The 25203-nt window shown below is 39.5% G+C and overlaps 1 protein-coding gene across 2 annotated transcripts in view; it reads left to right on the forward strand.

The window, feature by feature from the left end:
* Positions 1–6723: 6723 nt before the first annotated feature.
* Positions 6724–25203, forward strand: part of GNAI1 (G protein subunit alpha i1) — a 32230-nt gene continuing 13750 nt past the window's right edge. The window contains exon 1 of one of the 2 annotated variants that reach the window (XM_071424013.1): positions 6724–7228. In XM_071424013.1, coding sequence (XP_071280114.1) covers positions 7111–7228 — 118 coding nt within the window. In that variant the 5' untranslated portion in view covers positions 6724–7110. The remainder of the gene's footprint in view (positions 7229–25203) is intronic. The other variant, XM_071424012.1, reaches the window with a different exon arrangement.

Genomic DNA, 25203 nt, shown 5'->3' on the forward strand with positions numbered 1-25203 from the left:
TGAATTTCTGTAAGTAATCAGTCCTATTCTTTGATTTGTTGATATGTTTTGTCAGCAAAATCATCGCTGGATTTATACTATATTTATAACTGGAATTAAATGCTTGTATTAATACATTATAGAATTAATTTATCATAAGTAATATCTTCATATGCAGTAAAAGAAAACTGACTATTTAAGGTATCTACTAATATGAATTACCTTTCAGAGCATGTGTGAAGACACTTAGATATGACAGTCAAAAAGTTGCTGTATTGTCTTATAGTTATATTGTGCTTATGTGAGATAAAAATTGACCATTCCTGCAGCAATTTTCCTGAATTTCTCATTTAGTGTAACATCTTATGCAGTTGTTTCATTTACTGTACTTTTATGAATTTGAATAAATATACATTATTGTAAAGTAATTTAAAAAGACACCAATTTGTGAAGACCTAGCATCGTAACAGGAAATATTATACTGGTTGGTAGCTTTGCTTATATATGCTAATGTTTACTTCCTACAATTCAAAATTGATACAGGCACTATAAAAAAGATTTTACAGGAGTTAAATGATTTCCACTTTATAATTTTAGTTTTTGCTGGTGTGACAATTGCACATGAATGCACCTATTTATGTATCTAATTTTTATTAACATGCAATAACATTTACAAATACAACATTTAGTGTTTCAGTGCTGTTTCACACTAAATCAGAAATAATTTCAATTTACTAATACATACAAAGGGACAAAACATAATGTAACTACTCGGATCACATCCCAAAAAGCCATATATTTCATAATATTACAGGTTTACATGATTTTTTGTGGTTTAATTTATGTATAATCCATTTCTGCTACGGATATACTAAAGACATTATGTCCTGAAATTTTAATTCTGGATTTTTTGCTGGACTTTTAGCACTATGGAAACAAATGTCTATCAGTGTGTGTGTGTGTGTGTGTGTGTCTTTCTCTTATAGATTAATACAATCTTCATTAATAAAGTGCTCATTTTTTCAATGAGTTTTTCCTTTGTTTATTTATACTATGAAGTCTGTACCATGATTAGTTAATTCGCAGGTCAGGGGCAGAACAGACAGTAGATTATGTAGTTTCTTCTGCTATAACTACTCAGAATTAAACCTAACATGGCAATATTTCAAAAACATGGCGACTGTACAAAAAGAAATATCCTTTGCTGAGCATTTACCCTTGGTTCTATCATATTCTGGAGAGGACCTATCTGCAGTGTTTTGAACACTGAAATCATCAACAGATATTTGCACAATTCATTAGGAACCCGGTCTCTTGGAAAGATTAACATAAAATGAATGAAGAGTCAAATTCCCCTCTTCCCCATTCTCAGCCTTCTCCTAGCAAAATACATGCAGTTCACCTCCAAGGACCTCTGGATTACACAGTGTGCATACACAAAGCCGATTTTCTTCCCACATCTTTGTAATTACACTGCCTTCATTAAAATTAACAGAATTCTCACTGTGTATTTCAAGGCAACAGTGAGCACTAGGATGTGCACAGCACTCACTGGCATACACAGCACACGTCTCCTCTCTCTGCCAGCAGCACCTCCTGCACTCAATATACACCTTGGAATCTTCCAAGGTGCTGACAATAATTATTTGCATCCATATTAACAAGCACTTTAGGTGTTAGCATGCTACTGAGCTACAGCTTAATCAATTCAGTATTGCTCATCTGCAGCGTCGGGAAATTTTAAAGCCAAACTTGTTTTGTGGTTCCAAGAAAAATTTCATTTTGAATTAAGCGTATAAAATCTCTTAGTCAGAAAGGCCCTTCACAGAGGTGTTGCATGAGCTCTGCCCTGTCATTAGTGACATTGCTGAACAGGGACATTATCCTAGCTAATTAATATCTAAAGTATCCACTGTCCATTAATTAATCACAGTAACGTGAGAGAAGAATCAGCGTTGTGTATGCATACAGTGTAATCCAGAGGTTCTTGAAGGTGGACTGGAAGCACTTTGCCAGAAGACTCAGCAATGGGGCAGAGGAGTCTTTGACACTTAATTCACATGGAGGGTTTGTACTTGCTCTGTTTAATTATTTTTTCATCTGTTTAAGTTTCAAATGGTGTACTAGAGCTGCTGTTTCAGATTCAGAAAGCCAGCCATGTCCTGGCAGCACCTGGAGCACCGTGGGCAGCAGGTCAGGAGGGGATTCTGACCTGAGAATCTGCATCCAGATCTGGGGTCCCCAGCACAGGAAAACCAATGGACCTGTTGGAGCAATTTCAGAGCAGGAATACCAAGTTGATTGGATAGATGGAGCCCTGCTCCTACGAGGAAAGGTTGAGAACTGGGTTTGTTCAGCCTGGAAAAGACAAGGCTTTGGGGTGAGCTCATTGTGCCCTTGCAGTACCTGAAGGGAGCCTACGAGGAAGACAGAGAGGGACTTTCCTCAAGAGCATGCAGTGACAGGACAAGGGTGAATGGATTCCAACTGACAGACAGCAGGTTTAGATTAGATGTTAGGAAGAAATTCTTTACTCTGAGGGTGGTGAAGCACTGGAACAACCTGCCCAGGGAAGTTGTGGATGCCCCATCCCTGGAAGTGTTCAAGGTCAGGCTGAATGGGGCTTTGAGCAGCCTGGCCTAGTGGGAAGTGTCCCTGCCCATGGCAGAAGGGCTGGAATGAGCAGTATGGAAGAAGATACCTTGAATTATACTTTGGGAACATTTTATTTTCTCAGCACAAAAGGAAATAAAATAACTTCAGTAAAAAATATTGTAGTTCAGGTATTGAGATATAATTATGCATATAGTTACATGCTTTATTCAGAAAGTATTTTACCTTGCTCTATTTACTTTTTCAAAGGCAGAAATTCAAATTCTTACCCACTTTCCTCTATTTATTTTGTAACAATTGTATTCAATTTCTCATATATGTGTTTGTGTACTGTGTCTGGTTAAAGACAAGACCAAAGGACTATTAAAACAGATAATTTAAATTAAAATCTGAAAACCAGCAAAATAGAAGGCTGAAGGCTGATCATTATCCCCATAAAACACTGTGCATTCCATAGCAAACACAAGAAATTTATCTATTAAGCCCATGCAGCAAGCAGCTAAAGATAATCTTACAGAAAAATGAGCCCAGGAGCTGGTGATGCAGTCTCAAAAGGAGGTCATATCAAACAACAGCTATTTGTTGTTAAACCAAGCAAAACAACAAAATCTCTTGAAATAATCGCCTCTCAGGAATGAGGCCATGAAACACACAGCTCCTGAGCAATCTTACTCGTCAGAAGAAGGTAAAAGCTGTACAGTTCTAACTGCAGGGATGAAATACACTGTCTCACATAACCATACTGCTGTGAGGCAATGCTAATCCCTGAGTTAGAGCTTACACATTCCCTATGTTTTGGATAACACATAGGGATCATTGGTGTACTGATCAAATACAGACTACATTTATCTACTTAACAATAGTTTCTTTCACTATCCAGTAAATTATTTTATCTTAGAAGAAAATACTTTCAGACATCAGGTACAGCTCTGTGGTAGCTCCAGGTGGTGATTCAGAGCTACACTGCTCCACAGCACCATGTAAGACATTATTTGTTACAAAGCACTGCACTGACAACATTTGTTCTGAATATTGGGAGTTTCCTGGCCACAACAGAGTTAGCACAATCATTCCTCAGCCCTCTTGGGCACTGTAAAAAGAGTTTCTGCTATGCCATGCTCCTGAGAGCTGCCATGTGTGTGAAGTAACACTAGAATACAATAATTTATCCCCTGCACCATTATTGCATAAGTAGAACTAAACAACTGACATTGCTGAACACTGTTGAAAAGATCTCTTATTGTTTCAAAGAAGACTGCATAAGGAAATAATATTGGTGAACCTGTGCCATGTAGTACTTCCACTTCTGAAAAATTAAAAATTGATACCAATTGGCTTCAAATTTTAAAGGAATGCACATTAGAATGCTCAGGAGTTGCCCTGTTTTTTTGTAATATTTTCCATGTACAACCAGGTACAATTTAGGAAAATTTCCTAAATTACAATTTAGGAAAAGGTAGTAGGAAAGTCCTAATTTTGAAATAAAGTAGGCTTGGGTTAAATAGAACTAAGAAGTCAATCTTTAAGACTAAGCTATATGTTTAAAAGAGAAGATACTATCCAGTTCTGTTTTCCAAATACAGGGTCATAAAAAGAAAAGGAACTTGGGTCTGTTTCACGTGTTTTGCCAATGAATGTAGTGACAGTGCTAAAGGGGAAAAAGGACAGAGAACACCCTAACAAATACCCCTGGTCAAAAGCATAGAAATGTGTGCTTTATGCACATGATTAAATGAAACAAAATCCATGCAAAGTTGAGGTGTCCTTCTGTAGTATCTCTATTTCTGTAACATCTGCCACTCTTATTATCACATTATTTCCACCTACCATAATCTCTGTTTACTACTTTCTTATCTCTTAATCTGTACTTTCACTTACAAATACCCTAACCACGTGTTGTTTATCTCAGAAATCATTCTTTATCCTTGATTTCCAAATCAGAAAAGTATCCCTAAGCTTATTAATTTTCATCTCCACTAACTCTGTTCTTTCCTGAGCAGCAGTTGATATTGCACCCTCTACCACAGGGGAGGCCAGGAACCCTAAAACAAGACTAGGTTTCCATATGTGAGTGAGATGTTTTGTAAAAGCTTTTATCCCACACAGTACCAGGGTGGAAGTCTGCCCAAGAGAACACAGAATAGACTAAGCACCTGAACAACTCAGGAGAGCAGAGAAGCAACAAACACCTTTCAGGTGCCCTGGCATTCTCCATAGCAGTAGGACAATGAAGATGGCCAAATAAAATGTCAGAGGTCTTATAAAGTCTTGAGAACTGATGAACTTTGGGGTTTCTTTAAGAAAGAATTCTGTACCATCCTTTGCTAGGGCTGAGAGCATGCCTACCAATCAGAAGATGTGAAAAATATTTAAGTTATAGTTTGAGTGTTATCTATTTCATTGTTTATACCAATACTTATGGTTTATTCATCGTCAGCATCCAAGGACCCCTGCAAAGAAGAAAAACCAAGACATCCAATAAAAATAGAACGTTTGATACACTTTTCCATTGAGTATTACAGGAAAAAAATATTTTTAATTTACTGAGTATAGTAATAGCTGAGTCTGACTTAAAGTCTTTGCATTCTAATGCTAAAACACCTTCTGTGCTGTAAAATGCTGTTCTTTTTGAGCTCGTTCTGGGGGCAGAAGTTCTTGAGATTCTATAGAAACAAAAAAATCCTAAGGACTCACGGGAATGATGAATCTTAATTTAACAGATTTGCCTTGTAGGCTTTTGCATCTCATGTTTTGACTGAAGTTTTTCCTGAGATTCACAAAGTTTTATCAGTTGTGCACAGTTCTAACTACAAATTTCAGTGAAATCAGTGTTTCACCCTATCAGTGCTGACCAGATGGGGTTGTGGGTCCCAGTCACACCGCAGCTCAGCTGGATTATCCCGAGGTCCCTTCAACCCCATTTGTTCTGTGACACTGTTATCGGGTAACGGGATCTTTCTTTTGCAATCCAAGTGCAACATGTGCGTGCTGGGGAAAGACTTTGTAAACATTGCATAGTTTCCTTAGGGCTTTTATAATAAACAGCAAAACAAGTCATAAAACAACCTCTGACAGGTCACAGATGTGCGGACAGCCCCATGCCAGGGCTCTGAGATAGGGCAGAGAATCACAGAGTGGGTCAGGTTGGAGGGGACCACAGCGGGGCATCTGTGCCAACCTCCCTGCTCCAGCAGGGTCATCCCAGAGCACATTGCCAGGGACTGCATCCAATTTACTGGAGTATTTCCAGTGGGAAAGGCTCCACAGCCTCCCTGGGCAACCTGTACCAGTGCTCGGCCACCGCACAGTGAAGCTCTCTCATGTTCAGGTAGAACTATGTGTGCACCAATTTCCCTGCTACCTCTCGTCCTACTGCTTGGTACCACCGGGAACAGCCCTGCTCCAATCTTCTGGCACCCCCTCCCCTATCCAAATTCTTATATACACGGATGAAGGAAGGTGCATCAGAAAAGAGAGCGGGATGAGAAGTTCTGAGCCGCGAGGTGGGGCGGTTCGTTTGGCTTTGGGTTCGTGAGGTAAAGTACGGCTGACCGATCAGCCCACGTAAGAGCCAGCCCTGCTACTGCCCCTCCTGAGGGCCGACTGCCAGCACCCAGCGCCGGCGGAGCTGCACCCCGAGGTGCTTCCCTGGATCCCGGCAGCGGAAACAGCAGGACAGGGGGACAGGGCGGGACAGGGGGACGAGGAGCTCGGCTCCAGCATCTCCCCGGGGTACCCCATTGGCACAGTCCAGCCCGGTGCTCCCCCGCCCCGCCGAGCAATGGAACCTCCCGCGCGCGAGCAGTTTAAATTCGAGCCCCTCCCCGGCAAGTGCCCGGGGCTCGCGCGCGGGGGCATCACGGGCCGCGCCGCTTCCAGCCCCGTTCGCGTTCCGCTCCCGCTGTGCCTCCACTTCCAGCCCCGTTCGCGTTCCGCTCCCGCTGTGCCCCCGCTTCCAGCCCCGTTCCGCTCCCGCTGTGCCCCCGCTTCCAGCCCCGTTCCGCTCCCGCTGCGCTCCCCCCATCCCGCCCCCCGCCCCAAAACGACTGGCCGCCGCCGTGCGCACGCGCGGCCGCGCCCGCCGCTCTTCCCGCCGTGCACGCGCTCCCCTCCTCTCTCTCTCCCCTCCCGGCGTGGGCGGTGCGCGCGCGGTCGCGCGCCTCCGTCGGGGCGGGGGCGGTGCCGCGCGCGCAGCAGCCTCAGGGCCGGCGGCGGGAGCGGCGGCCCCGGTGCGAGGCCTCGGTCCGCCCGTCCGCAGCCCCGCTGTCCCCGCTCCGCGCTCCCCCGGCCGAGCCTCCCCACGCCCTTCCCGGTCGCTGCCTCCCCTCTTGGCCGTGAGCCGAGCCCGGCGCGCGGTACCCGCGACGCCGCTGCGCCCCAGGTGAGGGAGCGGGGGAAGGAAGGAGAGAGCGAGCGGGGAGCACTCGCTCCCCCTCCCTCCTCAGCGCCTCCCCGCCGCCGAACCCCGCCGCTCCCTGCTTCACTTCTCGCGGCGGAGCCAAACAGCCCCTTCCCAAGATGGGCTGCACGCTGAGCGCCGAGGACAAGGCGGCGGTGGAGAGGAGCAAGATGATCGACAGGAACCTGAGGGAGGACGGCGAGAAGGCGGCCAGGGAAGTGAAGCTGCTCCTCTTAGGTAAGGGATGCCGTGAGGGGAGGCTCCTCTTGAGGCAGCCGCTCCCCGAAGCTCCCTCGCCTACCGAGGGGTAGAGTTTTATAGGAACCCTCCGGGCTGGGCGGGGGGCGGTGCTGCCCTCGGAGACCGGGGTACGTGCTCGGGGCCCCTCAGAAGTTCTGGGGTCGCGGGAGGCACTGCAGCCTCTTGGAGCAGGTGGGCGCCTCGGCCGCCTGAAGGATTAGAGGCAGCGCCCCGGGGAAGCGGCGCGGCGTGGGCTGTCCGGGCCCTGACTTCCATAGCAAAGGGATAACGCCTGAAACTTTTGACCTGGATTTTCTGTTCCTCTGTTGAAAGGAAGGAAACGTTACGTTGGGGGAATATTTACTCTTAATGTTTCTTGTAGACCTGAGCAACATCTAAACTGTTGCTGCAAGAGTAAAGTATAGAAAAGTGTCAGAAGAAAAAAAAAGGCAAAGCACCATTTAACTTCTGAGGTTTTTTTTTGTTTGTTTGTTTTGTTTTGTTTTTTTTTTTTTTTTATTTTGTGGAACTTGCTTGTGTTTCTGGGATCTTACAACGGGAAGTACCGCCTTGATGGAGCTACTACATGTGTAATATAATGACTTATAGCGTGCCATCGTGTATTCTTCACTTTTGCTCACAAGTACTTGAAGCTTGCCTTTTTGTGTGTTTTACGGTATGCTTTGTGTGTAAAGATAAGGGTATTTTTAAAATTGCCAGAAAAAAGGAAGTGAAAATTTAATTAGAGTACATTTGTTCAGGACTAAAACTACTGTAGGCTGGGGACAGTTGAATGCTGCAAGATTTGCATTGAATTAATGTTGTGGGAAGTTTCGCAGTATATTCTGTGTAGCTAAACCAGACTGGGTCTAATAGCGACTTAAAATAGCTGTTGAGTTACAGCTTCCCTCTCAGAGGTGACGTTTCAGGCAAACTTTTTAAATGATGCACAATATCTCACTCCCCTCGACATTGATTTTGCTCTCCTGTAGTGCTCTATTCACTACAAACGTAGTAGACCGCTTAAATAACTTTCTGTTGCTAAATTCTAAGATGGCTCCAGGAAGGGACAAAAGACTGAGCAAATTTTATTGTAGATGAAGAAATGAAACAAATCTAGAATGGGAAAAACAAAGATCCTAAAATGATTTTCTAGGTTTAAAATTTAACTTGTGAAATAAGCCAGAAACAAAAGCTGAAATTGTTCTCCAGGAAATGGAAGCCTCTCGGGTCGGCTGAGAGGTGGAAACCTAAATCTGTTAGGTTTTGGGCTGGTACTGTGCCTAGTCCTGAACACCTTTGGAATCCTCAGCTTGTTGTATGGAAAGGTTTTCCTGTATGTGATAATAGCAATACTGCAGATGTTACTGCCTTTTTAAAAAGTGGGAAGATAACACTTTGTGTCATCTGGCATTTGAAATTAATTTTCAGTTTTTTGGTGCTCTGTATGGAACTTGTAGTGCCTGTAGTTTGGTACTTGTTTTCCTATTTTTCATCTTAATTCTTGGGTACAGATGACGTCTGTTTAAAGATGCTTTAAACTTAAGAATGGATTTTGTCACTATTTTAATGCTCTTATGTACTAAGTCCTATGTTATTAGCTTAAATTTGATAAATTCTCTGTTTCTAAGGCTGGGAAGGCTTTCTGCTGGGCTCTCATGAACAAATGGTCAAATACATGTGGGTTCTCAGGGTGTTCTGAGCAGCAGCTCTCTTGGGGGTTAGCATTTCCCTCTCCCCTGCTACAAAGAGGTGTGAAGGCTGACAGCCTGGCTTCTCCTGGGACCAGTGCTGGCATGATTGTTTGAACAATGATTACCTAAATGTTTAGTGAACTCTGGATGAGGTTTTGTGCTTACACCCATGGATGCACGTATGTTTTTCACGTGTTTTGAAAATAAAGCTTTTTCCCTTCCTCTTCCTTGTAAGTCTGTCAGGTGTCTTGAATGATGATGTGGATGCTTTATCTGGTGGCAAAAGTATTTAAAGTTATTTCCACTCGAGTCACTTTCTTCTCACCACTCACTTTCCCAGTTGCTTGTTCAGCCCACATGTCAGAGTTTATCATCTACTCGGTTGTACTCCTGCATCTATTTGTGGGTTTGTTCTGCTAAAAAGATACTGAAGTGAAAGGAAAAGTAGAAATTGTGGTCTGCTGCCAGGAAAATGCAGTGTGCGAGTGGCATCTGAAACACCTTGTTTATGTAGAAAAAGGTCATGTAGCTGTACACCTATTATTATTATAATTGACCCATTAAATTGGATTTATTCCAGCATATATAAAAATTCTGGTTTTGCATGGTGATTAGAGAATCCTCCTGAAGTTTGAGCTAGAATGCTCAGTTGAGGGAAGATGTTTTCATAAAATCAATCGATTTCTAGATTGGAAATTTAATTTATACCATCATATGCTTTTCTAATTTTTTTTCCTAAAACAGGAAATTGCAGGGATTTAATTGAGAGAGATGTGACATTGCTGTACCTGAACCATCACTGTGAACAATGTCACTGATGCATGTTAGATATATATTTTGTTTTCCTGTCTCTAGGAATAAGCAGATGTATTTAATGTGCACAAAAGTCTAAGTTCTTTTGTCCTATCTGTAAATTGGTTCATCACTTCATAAAATTTTCAATGCTGGTATTAGGAATAAAAATGCTGGATTCTAAGCATTATCTATGTATAGCTATTTTAACTTTAATTCTATGCACTTCCATGTGCTATCCCAACAGCACGAGAGCCTTTCCTGGAAAATTCTGAGAACCATCGTTCTTAGAAGCTGAACTTGATCTTGTAGTTGGTAAGCCAGATGGAAAATGCTTGTTTATACATGGGATTTGATGATTTTATCTTTAAAAACCATTACATAAACAAGCTTATTTACTTTAATGTTATTTTCAATCAGTGTGTAACTTAAGTTTCATGAGAACTGAACAAAAAATATAAGTGCAATATATTATATGACCAACACTAAAAGTTCAACATACAAAAGTATATACTTTTTGTTAAGCAGTTTATTTGTGACAAGTTGACAGTTCCTAAACTTCTGTGTCGTAATTGAAGTAATATTTTCTCTTTTTCTATTTTTTTGAACAGATAAACTCCTATACTTAGTGTAAGATTTCTGAAAAGCAGTTTATATTTTGGCTAGCTTCCAGACAGAGAAAGTAGTAGATCCAAGTTGGTTTTTTCTTCCGTGGTTCCTCATCTTAACTTTTAATTTTTAACAAATAAAAATTCTAGTGATGCTTGCAGAATGAATGTAATTCTTTTGTTGGGAGGTGGTGATTCTGAGTGACCAGTCTGTGGGCTGCATTAGTAGGCATGTGATCCTGGTCAGGTGTGCATCCCCAAGCACATTTCTGTTGAATTAGCAAGAGCACATAGGACTGAATTTATGCCAACTGCAGGAGAACAGGCAGTACCTCATTTAGTAGAATGCCTTCTGGTATGAGGTTAAACTCATCAGGTTTTATGAATACATTCAAATTGGCACCATGACTTTATAGGATTAGCACTTTGTCTTTTGAATTATCACATCCTTCACCGAGCTTAGCAAATTGGTGTTAAGGTTCTTTGTATCTTGGATGAAAAAGGCAATAAATGTGTCCTAAACATTCTTTAGGAGCAGGTCCTGGGATCCAGGAAGTCACAGGCCATGTGTTTGACAGCTGTCATTGTGTGTCTCCTTTCTGGATAATCACAGTTGTAGATGTGAGTTCAGTGGATACCTTTGTGCTCATGATTAGCAGAGCCACTTTTCTGTTCCTGAATAGATCCTTGTGATTCATACTGGAATGTGTGCATGTCGTTCTTAAAGATAAGTGACATTTAGCAGGCAGTGCTGCATTTAATCTTTTCCATTGCAGCTTCCTGTTCCTTAAGATGGTAGCTAGAACAATTCTATTTCATTGTTTTTCTAGTTCTTCACATCTCAGGCATCTTTTTCTGTCTGCTTTTCTTTTGTTCCAGACCTGCGTCTTTCTGTCTGCTCAGCCAAACTGTGTATCCTGCTGCATACTCATCTTTTCAGCAGCACCATCCTCACAGTGCTTGGCAGTACCTGGCTTCTTCCAGACCCTGTTGCAATTGGACTGAAAAAATACATTTATGCTGCTTGTATCATTACTTCTCTTGCCTTTCCTCTAGAATATTCTTTTTCTCCACACTTGCAGACAAGAAAGACTTTAGGAGTCTGAACTTAAGAGACCTCTCAGAAAAGCTTTTTTTCTCACAAGTATGGCAAATTTCGGAGATGTTGACCTTATCTTCATGAATTATGCCAGCCTAGTCTAAAACATTTGTACAAAACTATTTCCTGTCATGCCTTCAGAGACAACCATCTACAGATGCTTACCAAGTTCACCTCTTATTTAAAAGCTGATTTCTGATACCTAAAAGAAGTGTTTAATGTTTGGGTTGGGTTTTTACTTGTTGGTCTTGTCTGTGTTAGTGTAAACACCCCTGCCCCCCATTCCTGCCTGTCTCCTTAGATTTAGCAGGAGTTCTGAACTAGGAGCTCTCTTGCATTTTATTGTGGTGCAGTTGGACTCTGCCAATCAGGATGTTACTGATGTGGAGTGACTTGATTGTCATAGCGTAATAATCCCCCTTGCTTTTGTGAGAGGAGACTCAGGGATGTGCAGTAAGCAAACCCATTTAGTTATTGTTGTGCTTGTACTACTGCAGTGTGAGTTCTTTTATGCTTGTCTCCATCTGTTTGAATGTTGGTGTAAAACTTCAACAACATCATAATATTGGGCTTTAATGTGTGTATAGACTTCAGTATAAATTATCTTTAGTGGTTTCAGGTCTTCTGTTGCATTACTATATTAATAACTTCTTTTTGGAAGTTACTTTATAAAGTCACTATTTATGATTATATCATGATGTTAGTTCTTTAGCATTCTTAAGACAAAATTTACCTTAGTGCCTATTGTTTTAGGAAGGGTTAAAGAGAAACTGTGCATTATGTGCTTTGCTGTGTTACCAGTAACAGTGACTTTGCTTTTATAAAATTTTGATTAAAAAGTCTAGTCATGTATACCTAAAATTAGTTGTATTATACCAGGTATTAAGGGTTTTTTTTAGTATTTTAAGAGTTAGAAAACATTTTAAGCTTGAGAAGTGTTTTTTTTTTTCAACTTTTCATTCAAAAACAGTGTAAAGCTGCTGCAGTGTTCCTTCTGAATTCGAGGCTCTAGTAAGGTACTTTTTGATAAGCTGTCCACTCCCAGCAGCAGCGGTACCTCAAGACCCCTCATAACTTTTGTAAGAAACTATGATGTAATTAGTGTCTTCCTATTTTTATCTGCAGCACAGTTTATTGTATCATCATTTGATATATTTATATCCTTGTTATAGATGACAGTTTATTTTGTCCTATGTATTGTAGAACCAAAGTTGTTGTGGATTTCACCAGCCTCCTTTTGTGAAGTTGTTTTTAACTCACATCAGAACTGGACTTTACAGTGCAGCTCCCTGCATAGTTGTGTTGGCACGACTTGAACTTGGGGCTCTGTGCTCTAGTTAGGCTGTAGTGATTTAAATACTCATATTGCCAGAGTGGGTTGTTCTTTTGCTGCCACATTTTACCTTTTAGTTTTTACCTTTTAGTTGTTTTGGTCCTCTGAGAAGGAATAATCGAGTAGCCAGCATATAAGTCTGGCTAAATGATTTGAAACCAAACCATGGGTCTGGCTCAGAGGGCATAAAATTCTGAAGTCAGTTTTGCTGTCTAGCTAATGGATGTCTGCAGTGTTTCCTGTAACATGCTACCTGGCAAATGTTGTGGTACAGCAAAACTGGATGTAGAAAATAGGTATTTAAGATGTTCTTGTTAAGTGTGAGGGTGTGTTTTTTGGGGTTTTTTGGTTGGGTTTTTTTTTTTTTTTTTGCCATGGAAACACTGAAATAAAGATCTTAACTGACTTAATAATTAGCTATTAAAAGTTTGTGTTTTTTCCCCAAGACATGTATAGGAGAACCTGTATGAATAAAAACTTCCAATTCTGAATCTTAGTCATTGTCCAGCTTTTACCTAGCTTTGCTGTTCTATTCATTCCCCTTGTTTGCTCAGTGCCCTACTGTTACCTCAGGCTTTGTGTAAGTTACACAATTATTCTGTTAATGGAACTCAGTTGATATTAACTGAGAGATTCTGTATCCACAAAGTATTGAAGTTGGTAAGGTGTATATAGAGTAGTTGGAAAAATCTGAACTTTGGATTTTTCTCACTCAAAACTTTTCACTCTTAGAAGTCCAATTTATTTTAGTGGCTTAACTTAGTGACATTTGAGTGGAAGGATAACTGAGATTTTGAAATTAGACTCTTAGGACCAATATAAACTGGTTTTGCTGGCACGCTTCTGTACCAGGACTGTATGCTTCTGCAAGAAGAGATTTGACCTCATCTTTTCTTAATGCTATATATTTTGTTCTCCTTGAGCATTAAGTAGGAACAGGCAAGACAAAATAAGATTTCTTAGCAAGGATGTGAAGTAAAGGAGTGATTTTTGTAGACTAATTACCCATATTTGTGACTGCTTATAGTCCTTATACAGTACAGGTGTAAGAAGTATTAGAGTTGGGGATTTGGAAGATGCTTCCCATCATCATCATGGTTTTGCCTTTAGAATTTGCAAAGTTGTGGAGCCAGCTTCAAGGTCTCTAGAGTTATCTATAGCTTAAAACTCACAGATAGCTGCTATCTGCACCAGTCCTTGATTTGAAAGTGTGTTACCTGTTGAGGTTAGATTTTGACTTTGTTTCATTTTGGTTCAATTGCTGACTACCCCTTCCTTTGAAACATATTTCTGTTATTTTTAAAGTTACTTTTGGTATAATTCACTCAGGATCTCCGCTGATGGGGCTAATTGACATAAAGCAGTTAAGAACCAATTCTTTTAATAAGAGACTTGTTAAAGAAGTTATAAGCCAGTAAATTCTTAAATATGCGATAAGTTAGTTAAATGTGTGAGAAGTAAGTAAATTGGTTTTCTGGCTTGGAAATTTAAGAGTCTCTGATGCTTTAAATAAGACCACCTCTGATATGCTTTGTTAACTTGATCATCAAGTTGCTGTGTTAATTCACAGGTGTATGCTTACATGGGTACTTGGTGTTTATATTTACCAATACATGTAAACTTCAATATTGTATGTCCCTATAAAGTTGGTACTGAAATTAGAAAATTCTTTTTGTGAAGCAACTTATTTAAAGGAATCAACGCATTCATATATACTGTGCTTCAACTTCTGAAATAGACCAGACCTCATTACTTTTTCAAATATTCTGGTTAGAAATGTAGTGTTGCCTTTGTAGTGAGTAATATACACAGCAAAGGTTCCTGATTAAATCTTTAGTGAAATATAACAATATCTGGGCAACCAGAATGGACAGGAAGGCTTTACAATCATTGCTCTAAGCAGATTGTTTTTATAGAAGTAATCAATGTATTGTAATAAAAATTCCTGTTGAAACTGTGAAGTGGGTCTATAATTAATTATCTAGAATTTATTATGACCTGTTTCTTGACTTGAAAGTACTGGTGCTATCAAATGGCTACCTGTAATCCTATCTTCCTTTGGCAAAGTTGATCAAATTTTTTTTGCATACGACTTTGGGTTTTTTACATGGACAGAGCTGTTGTAGTTGTTTGAATCATGCTGCAAGTTTTTTATTGGTCACTGTTGTAAGGACATTCTGAATCTCTGGGGGTTTTTAATAGTTTCCAATAAAACTAAAGAGGTTCTTGCCTACTTTCTAAATCTGCATTGGAATGCTGGAAATAAGCAGTGGATGTTGTCTTACAAGCAGCAGAGCTATTCTAGAAGCTCTCTGTTGCTAAAAAGGGAAGTGCTCTTGCAGCATCTGGCTGAATAGCTTTGCCCTGTCCCTGTCACTTTTAAATGTTTAATTCAGGGTTTTTTTGCTGGTTGAGTAGTCAAACTGGCTGTCCTGATTAGACTTAGTTTGCTGCTGGAGTAGTCAATTCAACTGGTATTTGATAATGGTCTGATGAGGACCTGACTAAAAGCATAATGAGGAGCAGAGATATGTGCTGGAAATGCAGAGTAGCAGGTGGAGGGGAAAATGGATGCAGAATAGGATACTTTCAATTTCTGTATTTCTGTGTCACAGTTCACTGTAGAATTGGATTAGGAAGAATGTGAAATTTGCAGGACCACTTGGTAGACATGTTAAACTCTATTCAAAACCCTCTTTTTTAAGATTTCTTTGCTACAATAGGGAGAGAGAGATAGCCCACGTTAAGGAATGTGCTGATTGCCAGTTAGAGGTATGAGCTTCTTTTTGTTCCAAATACAGGGAGCATCAGATCTGTGCTTCTTCATGCTCTTGTGTTTTGTAGGTTGTAGGCTTGACTAGGAAGAATCCTCTTCTACCTAGCACTTCTTGGTGAAGAATGCAAGATGCTAGTGGGCAAGAAGTACAACTGCCAGCCCAGTGTCCAAACAGTAGAGAAGAGAATGGAGGCAGCAGTAAAGTTGTAGTAATATTAAAATAGAACACAGTGGGAATGCAGTATTGGAATGCAATTTTAAAACTTGCTATTACTGGAGATATGGGTCTTGCAATAAACAAATTGGGAGGAAACCAGACAATTGTTTTGTGTATTTATAGGTTTTATTTAAAGAAAAGTTATTTTGAATCCTGTTGATTTCATGTCTGCTAGTAATGTTTTATACAGTGCTGAACTGAAAATAAGTCGTGAAGTCTCATTGAAGTGCTGACTGTGTTCTTGATGCATTAAATATCTCTTGAAGCATTTTGAAAGTGGATTTCTCAGCTGTGTGCAGATCCTTAATAAATCTGGTAAACTCTTGGCAAAAGTGTTATATTCTTTCTAAAGCATATAAATGCTTAAGCATAAAGCTCTTGAATCATTGACATGGATCCCTTCTAATATGCTTTAGGGCTGCAGTGTTAGCTAGCAAAAGCTGTCATCTAATTCCTAGATGAGAGCCTATTTATATTATTTTCTCTATCTGCTGTTCTGGAAGATAGCAGCATTTGGGGTTAGGTTAGATCAGCCTTTGATGACATACTTGCTTGAAGCCCAACACCTGCTTCTGTAGGTGTCTGTCTTACTCCTTGCTTCTGGGATTATTGGGTGTCTTGGAGGGGGTTGACATTTTTATAAACTTCAAAGCTGTCTCAGTTTAATATGAGACTTGTTAAATACAAATGCTGTTTAAACAACAACAAAAAACCCAAAAAAAGCTGTATTTTTTAAGTACTGTTCACCCTACTTCAGGGCAGTTTTGTGTGTAAAATGCATGTGCATGGTACAAAAAATAAGATGGACTATGCTCATGAATTTTCTTTCTTGCTTCAAGTACAAATAGGAGTTATGAAAATGTTTGTATTTGAAAGAAATTGTTCACTGCTATCTAGGAACTTTTTACATTTTAATCTCTGTCACTTTAAATCCATCTGAGTTCTGGTGGAGTTGGTGACATTGAAGTGAATTTAGGTCAACTATCAATATGCTTATTTTCCTTATTTTTGTAGATCTTAGTCCTTGAGCTACAGGATGAAAAACTCTTAAGTTAGGTGTGGATGAATACTGAAAATTACATGAACTGAAGTTTATTGCTTTGTTTCTACAATAATGGGACAGCTTTTAGTGTAATTTCATTTTCCCTGAAATGAACTTTGACAGTACCCATTTATCACATTTGCAACAAATACCTTGTTGTTATGTACCAAGTAGAGCTTTGAATAAAATCAGTTGAGATTTATGTGAGAGATCTTTTTCCTGTTTTGCTAGAAATGCACACTCAGTTTTCTGCTTGTCCCAACTCTGCAGTTACATAGTTATATGAGATAGCTGGGACAGTAGGTTCTGTCAAAATCGTAGATAGAGCAACAGTAGTTTGTTCTGAATTGGAAGTGGGGCTTGCAATGAAAATACATTGTTATTCCAAGTTGTTTTGTTGTATCTCTCTGCCAGAACAACCTCCATAAAGTATGCCTTTGTTGCAGAGGAGGATTTTTTATAAAGCATTTTTGTTGTGATTAATGATAGGCTGCTTAGTAAGTTTGCCCTGGTGTCTCTGAACCTGCCATCTTTTCACACCCTATTTATAGCTTGGTGCATTGTTAAAGGCCATGAAGGCCAACCACACTATGAAGAGCAACGTCAAGGCACTGTGGTTTTTTGGAAGGTTTATTAGATACACATTTGAAAGACTGGATGAGGCTTGCTGTACTCTGTTGACAGAAATTGATGGTAACTCTCTTGATAGAGATTGTAAGAGTAAAGGACTTGGTTCTTTCTGTTGGAGCAGTCAGCATTTATCTCCTAGATTGGGCTCACATACAACAACCACTGGAACTCATGATCAAGAAGATCTTTAATCATATTCTTTCATACCATGATTTTAAATTATGTAGTAATTGTTTCTGAGCATACTACTTAGATTTTTTTAAGTAGCAAATTTAAATCTTACTGCAGTCTTGTAGAGCAGATAGTTATTTGCTGTACTGAAGTTCCATTCAAAATCCTAACAAGTTTTTGGGCTTTGAATTCTGGAGAGATTTCCAAGTATTTTAGATTACATTAGTGTGGATGCTGGCCTCTGATACATTTAAGTAGCCAACTGCTAATCTTATCAAGTTGGGTCAGTATTGGCATCTTAGATAAACCTGAAGCCGTGCAAGTTTAGCTGCTGGTGATGTGCCATGTAGTTGTCAGGCAGCAAGCATGATTACCAAGTGGTTTGCATCTCCAAAGGTGCATTAGCACCTGTGTTTAATTTCTGGCCTAAGTGAGAGGTTTATTTCCAAGCCTTTGATTCTCAGCTTGTTGTGGTCCTGCTGGGCTTGGCACTTCACATGAAGGAAGCTATGCTTCTGTCTTAATTGAACCAAAAAGTACAATGGCACTGTCCCTGTCTAAGGCAGTGATACTGGTGTTTGAGATCTCCTGTACATTCTGGACAGATACACCTTTCTAAAGTAGCTTCCATTCCAAGGTACCACATTTCCTTTTGAACGTTTCACAAAATTTCTGAAATATGACACTTGGCATTGTACTGGTGCTCTCCTTTTGAGTGAGATGACTCCCCTGTACAGTAATAAATGATGCACATAATGATAAAAGAGTTCCTACTATGTAGCACTAGCAGGAGCTAGTAATTTAAAACACCTGAGGAATATAGAAATGTGTTTGAAGAGCAAGGTAGAATTTGTATTCAAAAGCTGCATGCATTTAATTTTGTATGGTACATAAAATTGCACATAATTTCTGCTAGATGTCTGCTTATCACGATTGAATTCTAAGCAAAAAGAACACTTCATAACACTTTGTCATAAAAAGATATGAAGCACTAATTGAAGATTGCAAGTAGCTCAAAACTCAGTTTATACTTCTAAAGATGTGAATAGAAGTTACCTGAAGGTTTGCAAAATGGAGTCTCTGCCCTCCTTGTTTCACAATAAGATTTATTTTTAGAATTCATTGGGTTCCAGAGGTTATATTAAATGTAAACACATATTTTCTCCTTCTTGTTAAACTAATTAACACTGCCTTTATCACTTGCCTATGTGTTTGCTCTAGTAACAGACTAAATACCAATTTAAGAAACTCAGAGCAGTCTATTAGATATCTAGACCTGAATAAACATACAGGATGCTACTATGAGTTTATATGTGATTGCTTCTTGAGATGACATTTTATCTTAACAGTTTTCTTAAATTGTTTTATGTACAATAGATTGATTATTTTATTGTATACAGTTGATTTCAAACATCTAATAAGAGCAATACTGAAGACCTAGGAAAGACAAAATTAGTTGTAATTAATTTTTGATTTCTTAGGGAATTTACAAAAGTGACAGTGCTGTATGGGTATAAATGGTATTGCTTCTGTAGAACTAAGCCTGCATTTGCTGAAACCTTGAGAATTATCTCAGTTCTTTTACCTCTAAAAAGAGATTGGTGCCATAATTTTAGAATCTGTCACTTCTCTGGTTTAAATCAGTGACGTAATCTGTGATTCACACTATTACTACATGGCTAATTTACTGAAGTATTTTCTGCCAGATACTAATCATATGGATTCTTAATTCATTGAAAGATTCCTGGCACGTTCACATTCCAGTAGCTGTGGAAATTCCAAGACTAATGCCACCTTAGAAGTAATGAAATATATCTCCCTTTGGTTGTATGAAAACAGTTGGGAAGGGGAAAAGGGACATCAACTGCAAGGGCTAGCAGCTGCTCCAGAATAAGAAGAATGCCAGATGGTGGTAGATAACTGTTACTGTTGGGAGACTTCAAAAAGGGGGAGTGGACAAAATAAGAAAATTCAGGCAGAGCAATGTGGGTTTTGGAGAATGTTTCATTTGGTGTTCAACCTGTCCAGAGTGTGTTGTAGCAAAGTTTCCACCGTGGGTTTCTTGTACTAGCCTTGATGTATTTTGAGTATAGTAACACTGATTGGCAGCTTGGCTTCTAATTTTAATCTCATGTCTGATGATGTGTCATGAAGTGATAAATTTAAGAGATTATACTTCCAAGCTACAAAACCATGCGATTTTGTAAGAGATTCCTGACCCCATAGCAGAAAGGCTAGAAAGCACTGGGTATTTAGTTTGTGCTGTGACCAGTGGCAGCTGAGAAACAGGCACAATTCAGCTTGTTCTTTCTACTGTGAAGGTCAAGTGTCTGACAGAATTGGATAGGAAAGGTTGGAGAGAGAACTTTACAGTACCTGAAACCAAAAATTTACACGCCCGTGTATTTTAAATTTCACTTGTGTCTTTATGCTTAAGTCAGTCTGATCTAAGTGTCCTATTCCACAGGCTGAAAAGCTGGCAAACATCTGTTGAAAGTTTTAAATGAATTGCTCTTGTCCATACTTGAACTCTCTTCTGGTAACATACAAGACTGTTCTACATTTTGTGGATTCTGTTCCTTAGTCTGACTTATTTGGTGTTATTTCAAAGCCAGCCCAATTTTTCTCTCTAGTTTTTATCTAATGCTTAAGTTATTTTAATTTAGTCTGCATTTTTTTTCTATGTTAGTATTACGAGGAGTATATTTATTCAATTAGAAATACTTGTACTTGAGAGTTGATTTTGTCCAAAGAGGGATACTGTGAACTTGAAGTTTGCCTTGCTTTTTACTTTGGTATTTCATTGGTTTCTTCAGGAACCAATTAGCAAATGTGTCACAAGTTAGAAGTGTTACTGTTAAGATCTCAGCCCTTCCTTTTGGTACACGGGTGCATAAAACGTTTGTTCCAGAAATTAGTAGTTCTGGAATGTAGGCAGTGTGTGGGATAATGAGTCATGAGACATTCTAAGTAGTTTAAAGTAACATTTTTGCTTACCTGTTAATTTTAATCAAATTATTAAATGTTTCAATTCATTTTAAACACAGATTTGCTCCATTTGGAAAGAATATTGAATTTAAGATGGTGTTTGCTACAATTTCATAGTAATGAGTCATAGGGTGATAAAATCATTTAGGTTGGAAAAGAACCTTAAGATCAAGTCCAACCCAGTATTTTTAATTGTTTTTAAATTTCTTTTTAGAATTGACCAATTTACAGCTTGGAGGATCAAATATTGCTTTAGCTGTTTCTTAAATTTATTTGAGCTCCGCTTGTCTTACTTGGCTCCTTCAAGGGAAAGATTCATTGAGACTGATCTGTTAAATGTTTTTTTGATTGGTTGGGGGCTTTTTTTGAACATGAAGATGCTTTGATTTTTTTTCTATTTCCAAAGTAGAGAGCTGGCCTTGGAAGAAAAAGCATAATATGAGCTCAGTCCCTCTTTAGCTGAGGGTCAGCTTCACCATGCTGTGGGTGGGGCTGGTCACAGGCCTGGGTCTGTGTGCTGGCTCTGAATTCATGGAGTGCTGTCAGAATTCATGCTGCATCCAGGCAAATACTGCTCTGATAGCACAATACTAGCTGGGAAATAATGGCATGTGAAGGTAGAGCCTGAGTATTAAACTTTGATGCAGAAGACCCTTCAGATTATAGTAGAATCTATGGGGATAATGTGCAATTTTGCTATTTAAGTTGGATATGCTTTACTCCCATACTTTGGCAGTCTGCATAAGGAAGCATAAGGATCTACCTGCTTTCTGGCAAGAGGGTATAAGAAGATTATTAGATTTAATCCAATTTATGTTCTTACTCAACTACATGAACAAAAGTTTTAAAATTCTTTAAATTAGATTTTTGTAGATTGTGTAGCCCTCTTTTTGAGGAGCACATGAAAGACATAAAGTGTGCAAGAGAAAGAAAGGACTAATCAGTTATTGAAACTTCCATTAATGTAATGACCTAACAGTTAACTTAAATTTCCATTTAAAAGTAAACAAACAAAAAATGCCCACTACTCTTTTAAATTCAGAAATTACATGCTGCTGTTCTTCTAGTCTAAGCAGAACTGTCATGTCTTTTAAATAATATTTTTGTTATAAATAAATAGTAACAGAGCCAGTAAGACTGTTCAAATTATTGACAGTAGTGATCTAAAATCAAGTATCGCACTTAAATAGCAAGCAATAAATAGCATCATTTACTAGATGTTTGAGGAATATTCAATCAAGTCTGTCTAAATTTAGATAGTGTTTGGTTGTGTCAGTATAGCTAGCTCTGACATTTTATACACAGCTGTCACATGTAATATTTAATACTGCTTGCTTCTGTCCTAAACTTTCTAAACCAGAGTTAGTTCTTATTTTGCTGTATGAGCAACTTATTTATGCTGAGATAAAAGAGGGAATTTTACAAAGTATATCTGTCAGAAAACCTGGCAGAGTTCTGCCTTCAGGAGTGCAAAAATAATGCATTTCCTTTCAGTATGGTTCAATGTGTAAGGTGAAATTTTTCTGTCTACTTTGCAAAGATTATTAGGAATGCTGCAGTCATTTCAGCGTGCAGTTAAAGGAAAAACCCAAACCAAACAATCATTTCTGTTTTCCATTAAATAACATAGGGGAATGCACCTTCCAGGAACTCACTGCTGATGTTAGGTACTCTGTAATAAATGACTTAATTATTCTTTGTGTATTATGGGTGTATGTGGTTATAAACTGAGAATGTTTTTATGATAATTGTTGGTGTTTGATACATGTGAATTCTAACACCATGGAGAAACATGCATATCTGACTCAAAAAATGGAGTACAAGGTATATGACAAAAATAATTAAATTCTTAAACTATAACTAGCCCTGACACTGATATTCTTGGTTAGTCAAATGTGATAAATTTTTAACAGAACATTTCATGAGGTTATGTAAATTAAATGCTGTAGTATATTTCTTAATATCTCCAAAATTGCTGTTGAATGAAGGGAATATAACATCTTCAAATTATTTGAATAAAAATATTAGTCCAAAGCATATTATAGTAATTTCATTAATAAAACTAATCTTTAAACTTTTGTCACCTATTTGCACTTAAGTGCATAATTAGCTATTTTGAGATTATTTGGTTTATAAATGCTTCAGGTGTCTAAATAACAACTGACTTTTGAACTGGTGTCTGATTTCTGTTTATATTAATGTACTCCCATGGCCAGATTCTCAGATTTTGAGAACTATTGCTGCTCTATAAAGAAACTTGCATATTTATAAAGAACTAAGTCTTTTGCTTTGACATGAGCTAAAGATGGCATTAAGCAATCTAGATTGATGCTGACAGGCCTGCTCTCTTCCTTAGCTCTATTCCTCTGAGCTCAGTGTCTCCTCTAGGTTCCAGCACTCATTCTCTGGTGTTGGAGGAAGAAAGGTGTAACCACATCAGTAGCAGTGCTGGGAAGACAACCCAGCACCATGTGGTGGGACAGCCTCTGACAGCCAGTCTTAAATTGGGCTGAGCCTGTCCTGAAGCTATGTATTTGGTTTAATAAGAGGAATATCCTAAAAGCATCACTTTATAGTTTTTAAGTATAGGAATACTCTGTTCTGCAGAAAAACTTGAGTTGGAAGAAACCTCGTAGAGGTCATCTAGTTTAGGCCTTGGCTCAAAGCCAGGCTAACATCAAAATAGATAAGGTTGCTTGGAGCCTTGTCCAGTTGAACCTTGAAGATCTCCAAGGCTCAGTTTTTACTTCCTCTATGGGCAGTGCAGCCTCTTCATGGAGCAGGTTCCCTGCACCTCCTTCCCCCATCTCTGAAATTAGATGTGCTAGAGGTTCTTAATTGCCTCACATCTCTTTGTTGTGTAGGTCTGACAAGTTTACTTCTGCTTTAAGCTGTCAGAAGTGGGTGTTATGGCAAGGACAGAAATTTACAGATATCCAACCTCCTCCCCACACCAATCTTTCTAGGATTAAAATGCCCAGTTCCTTGTAGCTTTTCTTTGAATGTCACGTGCCCTCTAAACATCTAAGTGACCTTCAACTGTTTTTTATCTATCTCATTTCCTGGGTGCTGAGGGGGAGAATTGTATACAGTACTTGGATACAGCATGATGAATGCTGACTGCTGGGGATGAGCAGTGTCCTTTGACTTGTCTGCACTGTTGCCACTGCAGCAGTGGAAGCTGTTGGCCAGCGTCAACCCCAACACCCACACAGCTGTGTGATCACTCTCCCTTGGGATAAGGAAAAAATAGAAGGAAGGCAAGAAGATACATGGGTCAAGATAATGATGTTTTAATAGGGAAAACCACGGCTTGCACGCACTAGCAGAGCAAAGAGCAGAGTTAATTCCTTCCTTCTCACTGGGAGGCAGCTGTTTGGCCACTTCCTGGAAAGCAGGGCCTTGGCTTGCATAATGGTTGCGTGGAAAGAATCATAGAATCCTTTAGTTTGGAAAAAGCTTATAATGTCATTGTGTCCAACCATTAACCCAGCACTGCCAAGCCCACCACTAAACCATGTCCCCAGCTTCCAGAGCTGGAGTTTTTAAATACCTCGAGGTATGGGTTTTTAAATACCTTCCAGCTGGAGTTTTTAAATACCTCCACCACTTCCCTGGGCAGCCTGTTTCCATGCTTGACAATGCCTTTGATGAAAACATTTTTTACTAATAGCCAGCCTTAAACTCTCCTGGTGCAACCTGAGGCCATTTTCTATTGTCCTATCACTTATTACCTGTGAGAAGAGACTTACCCCACCTGGCTAAAACCTCCTTTAAGGTAGCTGTAGAGGGTGTTGAGGTCTCCCCTGAGCCTCCTGTTCTCCAGGATAAAAAACTCCAGTTCCCTCAGCTTCTCCTTGTATGAATTATGTCCCAGACCCTTCATTATAACCAACCTCCAAAGGTTTTAGCAAAGAAATGTTCAGACAAACACTGTAACAACAAATGACTACCCCTCTTCCCCCCTGAGTTTTTACTGCTGAGAATGGTATCATGTTGTATGGAATGTCCCTTTGGTTGACTTAGGTCAGCTGTCCTGGCTGTGTCCCTTCTCAAGGTCTTGTCCAAGCCCAGCCTACTCACTGGGGCTGGGGACCTGGTGGAAAAGACAAAATGCCTTGATGCTGTGCATGCATTTTTCAGCTATAAGAGAACCATCACTTTATCTTACTAATGAGTGTTACCAGCCCTGGTTTAGCTACAAACCTGAAGTGCAGCATCATAAGGGCTGCTGTGAAGAGAGTTAACTTTGTCCCAGATAGACCTGGTGCAGCATCCTGCAATGTGGTTGATCTTTATCACCACAAGGCCCCACTGCTGACTCTTCAGTTTCTTGAACCCCACAGTTTTCCTAACCTATTAGTCTCAAATCTAATGTGTTGGATGTGTTACTCAGTGCCCCTTGCAGGACTTCATAATTGTCTGTGTTCTGAGATACCTCAGCTCAGTCCTCTAGCATGTGAGGACCCTCTGAATAACACCTCTGTTATCTAACACTGGCAACCACTTCCTGGCCTCCCAGGCTCATGTCAGCTGCAACCTTGATGTCAGTGCATTCTACTTTTGCTTTCAGGTCATTGGTTGAGGATGCTAAACTGTGCTAGCCCAGTGTTGTCTCCTGG

Source organism: Agelaius tricolor, unplaced genomic scaffold (assembly GCF_023055355.1).
Source record: "Agelaius tricolor isolate 1412-34295 unplaced genomic scaffold, bAgeTri1.0.p SCAF_3, whole genome shotgun sequence".
In the NCBI taxonomy this organism is placed as follows: domain Eukaryota; kingdom Metazoa; phylum Chordata; class Aves; order Passeriformes; family Icteridae; genus Agelaius; species Agelaius tricolor.